Consider the following 16,538-nt stretch of genomic DNA (forward strand, 5'->3'; position numbering starts at 1 on the left):
AGTGAATATGGTTTGTGAAGTTGATGTAGCGTCGGTGTAGTAGGAATGAAAATATCAGTATATTATAAGCTTTCATGCATTCTAAACAATGATGAAATTAGGGTTTATAACTTATACTCCGTATGTAGTAGGAATGAAAAGTTTTAAAGAAAAGAGCTAATATTTCTTTTTTTTTTTTCCTCTTTTGAAAAGGGAAAAGAACTAATATTTCAATAAAGGTAAATTACAAAGAAATTGAAATATTTACTCAAATTTTCTTTATTTATGAGGGTGGCCTCTTATACTTCATGTTAAAATAGTCAATAAAAAAAAAGACAGGATAAGATAAATAATTTAAATGTTAAAATTATTATTTTCCTACTAGCTTATCGTAATACACATATGTGCTTTGTACAACATCATATAACCAAGCCAAGTATTAGTGTAAATTCCCTTTGGCTATCATCTGTTTTGTCCATCCACGATCTACTGCAACACTTATATGTGTGTGATTCCTAAATTTAGCAAAGTGTGTTATTTGTAGTGTTAAATGGGAAATTCTGGTTTTACAACAGGATCAATAGAGCCTTTTTTTTTTTTTAGGAAAACCAATCAAGAATTCGATTCATTTCTAATAAATCGTTCTTGGCAATACAAGTAATATATAATCCGGAAATATACCCCTCCAACACCATCGAGTAGTCACTCAAAAACAAAGGAGAAAAATAAGCTAATTTATGAGCTAATCTATTAGAGTTTTACGAGTAAAAGAGAACGAAACAACACCAAACCAATAACGAAAAAAAAAAAAAAAGATCCCTATGACCATGTTTCCCATCCAAGGTCATGAAGAGGTGGAGTGATGACTTCTTTGGAGTAACTTGACCTTTTTTGTGACCCAATATGTCATACATTTGCTTGGTTAGACACAATTAAAGAGGAAAAAGAGTAGGAGCAATGTAAGAAATGATTGGGTTGATGACGTAAACACAGACCTTTTCTGAATGGGCAGTTATAAATGAGTAAAGGTAAATAAGGTGAGATTAAGAGCAAAAATTGGCTATGACCCAATTAACTTGACGCTTGGATGGGAATGGTCTAAACAATAGAGCCAATTTGAATAAACAAGAATGTGCTATGAAGGCGAACAATTAAAATAAACCCATTTTGACAGTAACGTTATCCAACTAGATACAATAATGGCTACAGGTAAAGGACCTGTATCGTTCGACAGTATGCCAGCAGATAAAATCGCTAAAACCTTCACCAATGGTTGAAACATGAAAGCTAAATATGCACATTGACATCTCCGCTACTTGAGAGCTGCATCTTCTGAAAAGAGGATCAAATTGGTAAACTAATCACCTTCTACCTGAGACAGGACTGGAACCCCTTTGCTAGTAAAACTACAACATTGCACTTTCAGCTGTTCACCAACCTCAAAGTCCTTTTTCTCGTTTTCCTGCAAACAAAAAGTGAGATTCTTTGATTATGAATGACTTATTGTGAAACATCACGATTAAATATAAACGGGTCACTGACACTCATCACAATTAAATATAAAACATGTTATAAAGGTCATAATAGATTTAGTGATGAAAGATATTATTCCTTGACTTTAGAATTTACATGTAGATATACCACATTACCTTACCATTATGTATGATAGTATTATAACTACATACAGCCAGTCTTATTCTTCTTTTCCGCAGCAATCGCCACCAGAGTAAAAGAACTTTTGGCAACGAGAAATAAAGAGAATAATAATCCAAAATAAAACCCACTAAGGCCAACTTAATACTTTTTATGTTTCCACAAATAGTAGGTTCGCCAATCCATAATATCTGGAGCTAGATACAAACACCACCTTAGGTATAGTCTATGCTACCATTTAGACATAGGATTGGTGTATGCACATTTAGTCTGATTTTTCTGATTTAAACCACATATATCAAACATTTCTGTATTTATGAAAAAGATTCTAAACATTAAAACTTAATTCAGTAATGAGCTTATGGCGAGTCCAACATTCAGACATGCAAGGTGATACAAAGCTGATGAGTTGTACCAAACCAACAAGATCAGACAACTTCGCCATCTATAAAAACAGTTTCTCACGATAAAATTATGTACCCGGAATATGATGAGCATATTATGGCAGACAATGTTGTTCACTGGAATCAAACATAGACCAATTTAAATAATAAAATGAAAGTGCAGCTTAACAAGGTAAAGATTTTGAACAGAATCTGACCTGAAATCGATACATTCCTTTTATCCCACCAGCTAAATCAAGCACTAGGCCACGTGCTCGAATTTGATCAACTTTAGCAGTAACCACTGAACCAATTTTCAGGGTTTTTACAGAGAGACTGGTCTTAGTCTTCTTATTTCTTCGGGAAGTTGTTGAAGGTTCGTTGGAATCTATCACGCCAGAAGAGTGTGGATCACACTCAGTGTTTTGCCTCAATGTAGGAGACGTCTTAGTGTTTTGAATAGTCTCAGTCTGGGTTGAGATTGTTGAATTGGAGGAAATAGAACGGCTGGGAGTCAGACCTTGAATTAAAGCATCTAGATCATCTTGTTTATCACATTCTTCAGCACTTCTTATCAAAAAACTTGTAGATGGTTTAGCAGTAACCACTGAACCATTTTTCTTAGTCTTCTTATTTCTTCGGGAACTTGTTGAAGGTTCGTTGGAATCTATCACGCCAGAAGAGTGTGGATCACATTCAGACTTTTGCCTCGATGCAGGAGACGTCTTAGTTTTTTGACTGGTCTTAGTCTGGGTTGAGATTGTTGAATTGGAGGGGGTAGAACGGCTGGGAGTCAGACCTTGACTTACAGCATCTAGTTTCTCTATTTCATCACATTCTTCAACACTTCTTACCAAAAAACTTGTCGATGGTTTAGCTTTGTTGACTTCATATTTAGTTACATGCACCTCCTTTGTGCTGCTCTTCTTTCCTTGACTGGCTGAATCCCAATTTTCGGATCCAGGTTTGGTGAACGAAAAAGGTCCTTCATCGGAAGATGAACTATGCTTTTTGGGGTTTGGCAAGACTGCCTTACGAGATAGTTTAACATTACCACGAACATCCTGGCCTATGCACATTACAGAAAGCTGGTCGCCCACAGAAATCACATCCGAAATTTTGGAAACCTAAGGGAAAAGGGTGAAAGCAGAAGCACGAAAAATTAATACTTCAGATGACTGCTTCCAACAATGATAAAGTAGAACTAGTTGCTCGATACCCAATCTGAAAAGGAAGTTAACCGTAAAAAAAAAAAAAAAAAAAAAAAAAAAAAAAAAACAAAACTAGCGCGAACATTAAGCCTAATCCCCACAATGAAGAAAATAGAAGTCACAAACTTTTTGAAAGAAATGAAAGAGAATCAATCAATGAGCACCGAGGAGCATGTTGCATGGTTTACGGCGACATAGATGTTATATCCAAAGCGCGGAATGAAATGGATCCAATAGATTTTAAATGGATAAACGGTTGGAGATATGACACCAAATAATCACCTCAACAACACTGCAGTGTTGATGGGTTTCAAATTTATAGCAGAAGTGTATGGTTTATTGACTTATTGTAGCATACAAGTCGATCACCATTAGAAAGTTTAAAATGACTCAGTTTTGCTATTGGATGAAACTGTCAACCCAAGATAAGACCAGATGTTACAGCAAGTTCAGGCATTAAGAAGTAGTTCAAAGACTTCAAACATAATGTACATGACCTGGAGAACTGATGTTGATCATCCAGAACCCGGGCCAACTAGAAAAAGCAATTTGAATTGGACAATCCAACAGTAATAGGGGTAACAAAACTAAATCTCAAAATTGCACCCAAAGTTTCGAAGAAGAATTACAAATGACCCTAGAAAACTAGACTTTAAAGAAGTGAAGACAGCCGACTCATAAGTCGTATCTCAGATGACCTAGAGCATACAATCGCGGTTTTGAAAGAGAAACGGCAAGCCAACTTTGGGCTAAGACTCTTCGGCTGAATGGTAATGAAAAAGTGACTGATTATTTGACTGGCCCTTTATGCTACTGCATTTTAGAGGTCCGCATTAAAGTAATTATTTTGATAGAAGAAAGAGCTAGGCACTTTTTTCCATATTTTCAATGGAGCCAAAGACTTCATTACTCTTTAGTTATGGATTATAATGGAATAAATCAAAATGGCTCACTAAAGTGGCTGCGCTTCTTTTTTTTTGTGAAGTAGCGGTTCTTCAATGCAGTTCTCGACGCAATTTTCATCTTGGGTCATTCGGAAACAGCCTCTTTGTGTTGCTAACACAAGGGTAAGGCTGCGTACATCCGACCCCCCTTACCCCGCAATTTGTGGGAGCCATTGAGGCACTGGGGTAATGTTGTTGTTGTAAAGAGCTAGGCACTACCAAGTCAACTCTAGGGTCACAACTCTTCAACCATCGTACTACTGCACCAGTTATCATAAGCACTAATTTCACCCGGACAAAATAAGAATAGAGAAAATAGCCAACAGAATTAGGCTAAGTTGGTACCTACTACCGATTAGATACACTTATAAAAATAAGTACCTAATATAACTATTTTTAGAAATTATTGTGTATTATGACACTTGTTACAAACTGGTATCTAAAGACTAAAATGAATAATGGTGAGCTTTTTTAGTAAGTTTCGACCAATTTTTTAATTTAATTCCCAACTATAATGGTTTATGCCTTTATAATGGCAAATGAAATTACTTCCAAATATGACCGGAATTCATTTTACTTGCCAATTTGTAAGAAAAGTGGCTCAGTAGGTAGTCGTTTTATTATATTAAGTAGTAAATTGTAGAAAAGTGTGTAGAATAGGTAATAATTATCGGGTTTTTTACCATAAAACTAAACAAGAAACACCACGAATGGCATGTCCTTATGTCTATAATCTGATCATGGACAGGAGAGAAATAACAATATCCCTACACGTACCGGTTCATGAGATAACTCAGAGGTATGCAGGAGACCTTGTTGTCCACCATTGAACTCCACAAACGCACCATATTCTTTGATTGACGCAACGATGCCCTTATAAATCCCTCCAACCTCAATCTCACGTCCAATAATGAAATCAATCTGAAAAAGACATCATGATAGAGAGTAAACCATCCCTGATACAAAGATCAAGCAGAGCTTCAAAAAAAACTCGATAATAAAAGTCTGGAAGAACAATTACCTTCTCTTGTGCTTTGTCCATCACAGATTGATTTTTAGCCAGTATGGTAAGTGTGCCATCACCAACACATATACGTGCCCCTATCAAAAAAACATGATGCAGTCTATGTCAGCAATGCTGAAGAAACCTGCTTTGTAGTACCAGTAGAAAAAAGGGATGTAATATCTAAGTCTCCTACTGCTTTCAATATATGGCATTTTGTTTTTCAAGAAAAGAAAGCAACTTTAATCCAATGAAAAAAGTTATTTGAGAAAAACTGTAAAACTTGACATAATCAATCGCAGTGGAAATTATTTCCATAATTGTACATTGCATAATACTTATTTGTATATTTTGAGAGAGCTTGAAGAGAAGTACCAAGTATATGTCTCAAAAAGTTGGAATGAATCATAAAAAAGTGAGAGAGTATCTAATGTATGCCTTCAAGCATCTACAGAGTGTAAAGACTACTGCCTAAGCAAAAGAGTACACTATTGCCTAAGCAAAAGAGTACAGAGAATTTGACTTCTTGAAAGGCCTTACTATAAGTGAAAAAACACCGTGTGTAAAAAATTTTTAGTAAATGTCCAATCACATAATTTACATATATATCGGCCGTGATACCAAAACGCAACTTTATCAAGGTTTAAAGTTTTCCTCAGCCACATATTGAGTCCATATAGGCCACATTTAAAGCAAAATGATTGAGGATAGACCGTGATAACCGATCTCGAGATCAAGTCTCACACCAAGATTATAATATATCTATAATCTATATCTATCTGTCTATATATTTTTTTGGCAGTCTATATAATCTCTAACTATGTAAACACATAAAAAGCCTGGCGAAAATTCCACATTAAAGTTACATGGCATCCTAGAACTATTTTCACTTACTTGGCCTCACAAAAGTAAAACAAGCACAGGTAAAAATTTGGTTAATATGAAATTCATCTACAACATTCATCTTCCAATGTAAAACACATCATCATCAGTTATCACTCTATATGCTTCTGTACAAGGTATTGAGACTCGGGAAATTGTTCATTCTTACTAGCTAGTTGTTAAGTTGTTTCCTCCTAGATTTAGTGACCATTATTATTTTTGTATAATCACCTTGTAATTTGGTTTTATTGAATGAAATGAAATACCCTGGTTTCTTACAAATATTAACATAACTAAATCTCTTTTTATATTTCATCTTAAATTTAATTCATTTCAACAACCCCACATAGGAGAGTGGCAGACACAGGAACTTTTTTTTTGTTGGTGTGTGTGTGTGTGTGTTGGTGTTGGTGCTGGTGTGTGTGGGTGGGGGGGGGGGGGGGGGGGGGGGGGGGGGGGGGGGGGGGGGTGTTGATGGCACAAATAATAACTTTTATGTTTAAATTTTGGGGAAAAAGAACCTATTCTAATCATTTTTGTAAATGGTTTGGGTAAAAAATGATATAATCACTGAAATGCGCAACGGGAGGAAATTTTTCTAAAGCTTACCACATGGCACCTATGTTACTCCGATACTTCACTTAGTTGACGTATTCCGTATCCGATACGTATTTTGTCGGATATGATACGACACTTTGATACTTCATTTTAGACCAAAATATTGAAAATTTCGCACAAAATAGCCGTATCAGATACTCCGATACGTATTTTGTCGGATACGAGTAGACGAGTCTTAGTAACATAGCATGGCACATTAGTTTTTATGAGCTATTTTGTTAAAGCCCCATTCATCTTCAGTGCAAGAGTGCTTAAAACACCCAATATTATTGATGATTCTTCCAAATAATTTGGGAAAAGCTATGTAATCACTTAATAGCCCAAAGGTAAATAAAAAAAGTTAGTGAAAAGCTACCACATGACACAAATAATAATTTGTATATTTTGAGGAAAAGATAATACTTCGTGTATAATTAGTAAACATCAGGGCTTTAAACACAAGCCAATAAATATTGATGCCAATGATCCAAGTTCATCATGAGAACTTAAATTGGGCACAACTTGTATTTTTAAAACAAAAACCTGAAGAAGATAACAAAAACAGCTTGCCATGAGGTTGAACCCTAGCACACAGCATCGTTAAAATATAAGACTTCTAACTAGATAGTAGATACTACTGAGCTATAATCAACTGCAAGTATTTTAGTCAGGTGTAGCTAGATACTACTGAGCTACAATCAACTGCAAGTATTTTAGTCAGGTGTAGGTTGATACTTGCAGTTGATGATCAGCATAGTAAGTATACAGGCCATACATCCATAGTAAGTATACAGGCCATACATCCATCCGCTGTCATGGATGCTGATGATCAGCATGTCCATATAGACTATAGTAACTGTTTTAAGGAGAGGCTGACTCTCAAGAGGATCAAACAATTTCCAGAAGAAAGGCTTTGTAGATAAAACCATGGTCCCATACCCAAGAGGAAAATAGCAACCAATTACTTTCTGTGAGACTAGATAACAAGGAGTACCCTTTCTATACAAGAAGTAACCAAATTGAAAAAAGACGGAATAAGTTCTTCGTCAAACCTGTTTCTTCTTCAATCTTTCTTTTAAGGGCACCCAAAGGTCCTACCAAGGTGCGAATAGAGTCATTGTTGTATTTCAAGGTAGCTGCGGTAAAGATAAAAATCCTTATTAGGAGAAGGTGTATCATGACTGCAAAAGACAAAAACATTGATGATAACAACGCATACCTAACCGAGGAGCATTTGTACTATCTTGAGTACGTGGTGCCTTGATTGCGCGATCCATGTGGTCAAGGATTTGAAGACGGCCTCTAAAAGCAGGGTCTAAGGATTCACAAATTATATCCAATGGGATCCCAGCAGGTTTTATGTCCAACTGGATTGCGGTAATTCCATTCCGTGTTCCTGCTATTTTGAAGTCCATATCACCCAGATGATCTTCCAGCCCCTTGGAAAAATAGGCAATTGAAACCAACATTCAGACAAAATCAACTAAAGCCAAAATACAACAGAAAGGAGTAAGTGGAGTTTGGGAAACTTAGAATCATGATATTCACTGACAGGAGGATAAGTTGTAAGCAAAAGATGCATATATAGTAAGAGAATAGGGTAGAGATAAAATCATAAAATAAGTGAATAACTTTGAAATTGAACTTCAAACAGTTCATCCGCTCATTTTTTCCAAATGAAAGATCTTGTAGCGATCCACGTGCAATTTTCAGGCCGCGGAATTAAAAAAAATAATAATAATATTTAGGACAATGAAGTTGTCATCCAGATCGGAAAAATATTTTACGAAATTAAAAATTATAACATCCCCGAGAGACAGACAATTTATTAGCTAACCACGAATAACACGGTGTCTATCATGGTATTACTTCATTTTAAATCAGTAAATAAAAGCTTATCTGACATAGGGGTGTTCACATATCCCAAATATGTCCTGCCCATTTAATTAAAACATTCTTAACATGGTTGTCCGTTAGTCACAGTACTAGACTATACGCTGTAGAACTAAATTATCTCTACAACAATAGAGCTCCTATAACACTCCATAACATCCATTAAGGCTGACGCTATCAAATAAACGTTTCAGTAAGAGATAATTTCCTCTATCTCACCAAGATATCAGTTAGTATACGGTAATCCAATATCTCGCCGGTACTTGGGTCAACCTCACTAACAAGGCCCACAGAAACACCTGCGACATGTTCATATACCGGGATTCCAGCATCCATAAGAGCCATGCTACCTACAGAATTTGGGGAAAAAAAACATAAGAAGACACATGGACTAAAAAATGGCTCATTAAATTGGCCACGCTTCTTTTTATTGTGAAGTAGCAATCCCCCCATGTAATTCTCAGTGCAGTTTTCCATTTTGGGTCATCCGGCAACAGCCTCGATGTGCTAGGGGTATACATCCAACCCCTCCTGCTAGTACAAAGGTAAGGCACTGGGTAATATGGCAGTCAACCTGTTGTTACTGTAATTGCATTATCAAGGAATCTACGTAAATTAAGAGCTAGAGCACAATACAAGAAGACCAACATTCAATAGAAAAGGAAAAATATGTGGACAATGAAGGTTTGCACTTCCCCTTAGAATTATACGTAAGCAGTGGCGGTCTGGCGGACCTTGGAAAATACCTTAAGTGAGCCGAACATAACTACTGAACTTATGACATTTTTATAGTTAGATTCATAACCAAAATAATTTTACTGATACCAATTACCTAACAATTAATCGGGTTTTGTGTCTAAAACTACCTAGAATTTATCTCACTTCCATAAACACTACCTAATATTTTATTTTTTGCAATGTACACCTTATTTTATCAAAATTTTGTCTAACACTACATTTCCACCCAATTTGGTCAATATTCCGGCGTTGAGTCCTCGCAATAACAACTTTTAGGCTTCATACTACCTAATTAAAAAAAATCACGGTTTTTTTCCTTCATGTTTTTTCCTAATTTACCTCATTTTGCCCCTTTTCAATATTTTGGTCTAAAATGAAGTACCAAAGCGTCGTATTGCATCTGACAAGATACGTATCGGATACGGGATCCAGCAACTAAGTGAAGTATCGGAGTAACATAGAATTGATACCTAAATCTATTACGCTCAATCCAAGCATGCCTTAAGAGTTGAGATCAAACAAAAATAACTGGTAAAATACCCATTATTACCACAGCTTATACTTGACAAGCAAAGTTACAGGAACAGGTGGCTTAGTGTGTGTGTGTGTGTGTGTGTGTGTGTATATATATATATATATATATATATAGAGGCAAGATCCGGTGAGTCCACCTATATATTTGAGTCCATGAGTCCATAACACAATATCACGCACTATACAAAACAATATCACGAATTTTTTTTTTCGAAATTTTTTTTTTCAAATTTTTTTTTCAGTTTTTTTTTTTCGAATTTTTTTTTTTCAAAATTTTTTTTTCGAAATTTTTTTTTTCCGAAAAAGTGTTATGGTTTAGTATAACGTGTGATATTGTATTAGTATAACGTGTGATATTGTATTACAAAATAATATCACGATTTTTTTTTTTTTTCAAATTTTTTTTTCGAAAAAGTTTTTTTTTTTTTTTTTAAAAAAAAAAAAAAAAAAATTTAATGTATGCTGTGATATTATTTAGTATAACGTGTGATATTGTATTACAAAACAATATCACGATTTTTTTTTCGAATTTTTTTTTCAAAAACTTTTTTTTTTCAATTGTGATATTGTTTAGTATAACGTGTGAAACTGTAAGCTGTGATATTGTGTAGTATAACGTGTGATATTGTATCATGGACTCACGGACTCAAAAAGATAGGGTGGACTCATGTGATCCTAATTCTATATATATATATATATATATATATAATGTGACTGCTCTAAATAAGCAACTGACATCAAAATTCAGACATACCTCCACAGACACTAGCCATCGATGTGGAGCCATCAGAAGCCATGACTTCAGAATTCACACGAACTGTGTAAGGAAAATCATTTTCTGGAGGCAATACAGCAAGAAGAGCTTTCTCGGCAAGTGTACCTACAGTAAAAAAGATATAACTGAGACGTGTGTATTTCAATGTGCTATTAACAGTTTGACCAAGAAGATGTTATCATTTACGGAAAAAGACCTACTAGCAGACTCTCTGAACAACATACAGGCATTCATAACAAAGAATACAAGGAAAATCTAACAGTGCAATTGCACCTCGACTGTAGTTTGCATGATGTCAAAGCAGAGTACACACGTTCTAATCAAACAAGTATAAGGAACTCCAAATGCCATCTGATAAGCCTTTGCCTCTAATTGATCAGAATATTACAGATTAAAAGTCAGACCTTTCTCATCCACAAAGAAGAACCCTCACATGCCAATATTTCAAGCATGCCATAAACTACCTATTTTACTTGGCAACGAATATAAATCTAAGAGCCCTTTACCATTATTAATTTCTTCAACCCTTCTTTTCCTTTCTTACTTTTACCTTTCAAGTATTTCCAGTAAAAATATACACATAAAAACGAAAATAGAGGAACATTTTTTATGAAAAGGACTAATTTCATATTTAGTTATAGATGAGACATTTTTGAAACACCTTATCATCATACATTCATATGAATGTAGTCATGTACAGCGTGCATCAATGAACAGTTAGGGGCATTTGGTACTTTCTACACTGTTCTAAAACCTAGAAATACAAGGATACAGCACTAAAAGCTCTTTTATCACTTATAAAATTTATTTAATAAGATATTAAAAATTCAACGATACTAGAAGGATGTCATGTTTGGTGAAGAAGTGCTGAGCAGATTGTCAAGCATGTCGATCGCTACGAGGAAACACTGCCCTACTCCTTCAAATAGAAGTACATAAGTAGTGGGAAAGCTAATGTGATATCATGATTCAAACACAAAAACAACTTGTCTCTTTAAAAAAGATCCAGAGGGAGAAAACTAGAAAAATTATAAAAAAAAAAAAAAAAAAAAAAAAAAAAAAAACTAGGAGAAGACAATCTTAGTAACAAGTGTTAAATAAGCTAAACATTGTGCTCATACTACTAACTTACCATGGCCAACTTCTCGTCTATTTAGACCACCTCGTTTGCCCACTTCATTTATTGAAAATGGAGGAAAATTATAGTGCAGCATGAAACGTTTACTTGAAGGGCCTACCACAGATTCCAAGCGCTGTGCATCTCCAGGTGCTCCAAGAGTGACGGTACAAAGTACCTATGTTTTTATCCCAAGTAGTGACAGACTGACAGTTAAACCTTCAGAGCCTTGAAATTAAGAATTACCAGCTTCAAAAGGTAATATTTCAATTGAATGCCTAACCTGAGTATCTCCTCGTGAGAAAAGTGAAGATCCATGTAAAGCAGGTAAGTTACCAGCTTCACAGTACACGGGCCTGACTTCATCAAGGTGTCTGCCATCAACCCTTGCCCCTTCTTTAAGGATCCTTTTTCGGACAATCTGACAAAGTCATCAGCCATCATATGTTTCACCTTATCTAGAAGAAGCAAAAAAGTTGAATTTCACAACAAAAATAAAACAGCCAAACTTCTCCTTCCCCTTCTCGCCAAAACAAAGGCTGAACAAAGACACGAGACTTGCTTTTGTCCAATATCAAATACACTGTCAACTTCACCCTCCCGCCTCTCATTTTATCCACTATAGTTTTTATCATCCCGTTTTTCATTTAATTCTTTTTCCTTTCGTTTTCAATGTTTTTCTGAACTCCAAGTGCATTCCCATAGCTAACACTCCCTTTGGAATTTCTAATCAAACTAATGTATTATAGGTGCTTCTCAGACAAGAATCAATATAAAATGCTCCAGCTTTAGAGAGCCCATAAAGATTTAACCAAATTCACATATGTTCCATGGCAATATATACAACTTTTTGAGTCTGACGGTATTCAACATAAAATGATCTTCAACCTCATACGACTAACAATTGAGGCCTGGAGCTAACAGGCATCTTATCAAACTCATGTACATGACAAAATAAAAAGGGGATAATGGGTCAAGAGCTACAAGGTAAAGGTCCCGAACTTATAAAAAAAAACTAAGCTATACAAGTGAGGTCATAGATGTCTCTTGAGAATATCTCGTGAAATAAAAGAAGAGCAGACTATAACACCACATAAAAGCTTACCTGCTTCCTCACAGTATCTACTGCTTTAGATAATCCTTTTAGGCTATCTTCGTCACACTCTTCTTGAAGGGCTCTCTTTACATCTCGAGTGATCATGTCTAAGGCCTCTCCACGTTCAAACTAAAATGTAATAAATGTAAGGTAAGAATGTTACTAATGCTTTAAAATATATACGACAGTGTCAGCAGTCGAACGAAAGATTTTTCAGACTGTTGTGTAAAAGTTAAAAGAAAATTTAATAACGTAAGTATTACCTTGCCATATTTAGGATCAGAGAAGACTGCTTCAATACGTTCTGAAGACAAGTTCTTTACCTTCTCCATTGTACTTTCAGACATCATAGATAACGTATACTCTTTCTTTTGTTTGCCAGCTCTAGAAGCCAAGCGTATTTGAGGCTCAAGAAATTTAACAGCCTACAAATTTTAGCCACAGATGTCAACCCAAATGCCTTTAGTGTTAACCACAAAATCAAGTAATTAAAACAATTTGCAAAGCATAGACCTCCGGATGAGCAAGCCTCAACCCAGCTTTCAGATCGTTTTCTGAAATCTCACGAGCTTGGACATCTATCATCAAAGTTTTGTCCTTGGTGCAAGCATACACTAAGTTAAGATCACTCAAGCTGAGCTGCAATGCATAGATGCGAGAACAAGATTTTAGATTCAGACACCCTCAAAGAAAAAAGATCAAAAATTAAGATCACTGGCATTGTGTTTCTCAAGGAATTTATTAAAAAAAAAACATCCATTGTTAGCTACATCCTCATTAAAAGTACTAATTAGATGCCAAATCATCTTAATTAACCCACCCCATAGTATTATAAAAACAATTTACATTAATTAGAGGAAAAACACTCCAATCAGGACCAGAATATAGTAGATTACCTCGTCCATGGTAGGATTAATAATGAACTGACCAGAAATCCTCCCAACTCTTATCACTCCAACAGGACCACCCCAAGGTATATCGGATAACATTAGCGCAGCAGATGTCGCATTAGCTGCCATTACATCAGGATCTTGCTTCCCATCCGAAGAAAGAACACTTGCCATTACCTAACTCGTCATAGAAAAAAGTGCATAATTTTGTAATTAGCTCAAGTCAAAACGACTACATACTCCCTCATTCAGTTGGATTCACTGCCTTCTCCCTTCACGGATAGAAATTCATTTTGAAAATACCAAAACACCCTTTTATAAGGAAGGAGACTCCACTATAATCACACATCCACTTACATTAGAATAAGCCAAGGTCACATTTTTACCCATACTACTACATCTTAAGAGCCCAAAATTGTGCAATATGCCTGACTCAAACCAAATAGGATTCGGTGGCAGGGAAGGGAACTAGTAGGGGCTACCACCCATTTGCAACAATAAAAAAAATGACTTCTTTTTATTAAAATTATCGATATTTTGTCAATGTTACTCAATTGCATTACTAACTCGCCCCAAGAATTTCAAATCTCTCCCTCCAAATATCAGTTCCACCACTAGAGGGAGTGACACTATATAGTCAGTAGTTAAAAATGACAAGAGTTATAGAGTGATCACCTGAACCTCATGGTAGAAACCATTAGGAAACAAAGGACGAATAGGCCGGTCAATAAGCCGACCACATAAAAGCTCACGCTCTTTAGGCGCACCTTCCCGGCGCATAAATGTATTCGGAATAACACCTTGAGCAAACTGCTTCTCCTGATAATCAACCTTCAAACCAAAAATAATAACAATAATTCATCAACAATTCGACAAAAAATCGCATAAACTGAAACGAGGAAAATCTAGGGTTAAAAATGATGACATACAGTGAGAGGCAAGAAACCAGGAGAAGCATCGCACTTAGCGCAAGTGACAGTAGAGAGGACATTGGTAAGGTCCATAGTCATAACAACAGAGCCATTAGCGAAGCGAGCAATTTTACCGGTTTCGAAGGAGATAGGTCGGTTTCCGACTTCGAATTCTTCGGTGAAGGAATCGAGGAGCTTTGCGCCAGCAGATGGCGGAGGCGGCGAAGAGAGGTTTAGCGCGGTGGAGAAGGTGCGGAAGTTGAAGCGGCGGCACGTGCGGAGGAGAGATATTGGGTTAGATTTGGTGACCATGGAGGATATCGGCATGGTGATAGACTGATGGTGGTGGTAGTGGTGTGGGAATGGAAAATGAGGAGTGGAGACTGAATAGGATTTGAAGGGGGAAGAGAGGGAGAGGGTTTCGAGTTTAGGGTTTAAGGTGGGTTTTAGAGGAGTTCTTAATCCATTTCATACTCCTGTTTTTATGGTTACTAGTTGGAAGGCCGCGTGCGGACACGCGGCATCCAACTTTTCTGAGTTGCTGCGGTAATTTTAGCATATTTGTAATTACTGTGCGTGGTAAACTTAGAGAACGGATAGTAATGTTGCATCTGAAACATATACACAAAGCTATTTTATTTTATTTATAAACATTTATATATACAAACAGCACACACGGGATATATTATACATTTATTGGATCCCTAGAATTATTTACATGATTATATTAGTAGTTCTGAACAGGCGTGGAGAAGGTAGGCAGTCAGTCGTCGTCCGAAATGGACAAAAGCTCAATTTCGGGAGCGATTTCATGCCCGGTAGCTATGTAGTACTCTTGCTTTAGCGTTTCATAGTTTTGCTCTAGCATCTTTAGACTATAGTAGTTATATAATCGACGACGTCAAACCCATATAAGTCTTTAAGAAATTTAATAGCTTTTCTTGAACAGCTCTGCTGTGACATCCCGACAAGCTCTGAAGGCGATCCTATAAATTTAACACTTTCCGAACGCGAACTAAGTCCACGTATCTGAACGTAGGCTCTTAACTCGTCTTCCGTTGCTGCGTAGATGCCGAATTCAGCTACGGGTAGATGGAGTTGTTTAAGTAAATCGTTTAATATAATTTTCAGATTTACCTCCATCGGACATCGCTCGATTTCTGACGAATCTGAAACATGTAAAATATTTAAAGTCAGTCTACAAAAAAAAAAACAAAAAAAAAAACCTTAACATAAACGCATGAATATATTAAAAGAAAGAGTGTTTTTTAAAGTTAACTTAAAAGAACTTGAGAAGAAGGTTTACCCATCTGAAATGATCTTCTGCAAGTAATTGGTACCCTATCTGTGAGGCCCTGTTATGCATTTATAGACAAATTCTTCTGCATGTTCAAATGATGTGGTATGTTCTTTTTCTGGCATTTGTATGACATGTGGAAGTCTCTACATTTCTAGTAAAATTACGTGTTCGAAAACACTATTTTCAAGATAGAGCATATATATGTGTAACGCCATATGGATAACATGTGTATTTCTATAACTTTCGTAACAGACCGATGTCTACTAATAGATAAGGCTTCATTTCCATCTCAAATTTATCTTTACGACTATAATTAAGAAAATTTACCCCAAATAAATCTGTATGATGATGTCTACGTTATTTTGTCTGTTTGTGATAGAATTTTTTTTTCCAAAATAAGTATTTGATTAACTATGAATTTGCTTTTATTTTTTTATTGTAGCTGTGAATGCAACTATAAATGTACGGAGCATGTATTAACCTCAAATACCTAATTATCATGTTCACTACTAAGACAAATTTTTCTTCTATTATAGTAGACTTGGCATATACTATTCTGAAAGAACTAAACGGCTATTGGTGTTTTATAACGCTAACGTTTACGGTTACACAATTATAGAATGGACTGAGAA

General features: G+C 35.8%; 1 protein-coding gene across 1 annotated transcript; it reads right to left on the bottom strand.

The window, feature by feature from the left end:
• Positions 1 to 1,112: 1,112 nt before the first annotated feature.
• LOC141647907 (polyribonucleotide nucleotidyltransferase 2, mitochondrial) lies at positions 1,113 to 15,071 on the bottom strand. The gene is made up of 16 exons (XM_074456277.1): positions 14,625 to 15,071; positions 14,371 to 14,526; positions 13,702 to 13,872; positions 13,319 to 13,444; positions 13,069 to 13,230; positions 12,815 to 12,934; positions 11,993 to 12,130; positions 11,725 to 11,887; positions 10,572 to 10,697; positions 8,765 to 8,895; positions 7,872 to 8,091; positions 7,705 to 7,788; positions 5,192 to 5,271; positions 4,948 to 5,091; positions 2,234 to 3,142; positions 1,113 to 1,441 (listed from the first exon to the last, which is right to left on the bottom strand). Exons 1-16 carry the CDS (start codon positions 14,931 to 14,933, stop codon positions 1,337 to 1,339), a joined length of 3,144 nt encoding a protein of 1,047 aa, XP_074312378.1. The 5' UTR covers positions 14,934 to 15,071; the 3' UTR covers positions 1,113 to 1,336.
• Between the last annotated feature and the right edge of the window lie 1,467 nt (positions 15,072 to 16,538).

This window comes from Silene latifolia, chromosome 3 (genome assembly GCF_048544455.1).
Source record: "Silene latifolia isolate original U9 population chromosome 3, ASM4854445v1, whole genome shotgun sequence".
NCBI classification, from domain to species: domain Eukaryota; kingdom Viridiplantae; phylum Streptophyta; class Magnoliopsida; order Caryophyllales; family Caryophyllaceae; genus Silene; species Silene latifolia.

What these genes read in the sequence shown, in the direction of transcription:
- LOC141647907 (XM_074456277.1), bottom strand. Translation starts at nt 14,933, where the DNA reads ATGCCGATATCCTCCATGGTCACCAAATCTAACCCAATATCTCTCCTC. An exon ending in GTATACTAACTGATATCTTG is followed by an intron (nt 8,092 to 8,764) that starts GTGAGATAGAGG and finishes TATTTTTCCAAG; the next exon opens with GGGCTGGAAGATCATCTGGG. An exon ending in AAGGAATGTATCGATTTCAG is followed by an intron (nt 1,442 to 2,233) that starts GTCAGATTCTGT and finishes TTTTGTTTGCAG; the next exon opens with GAAAACGAGAAAAAGGACTT.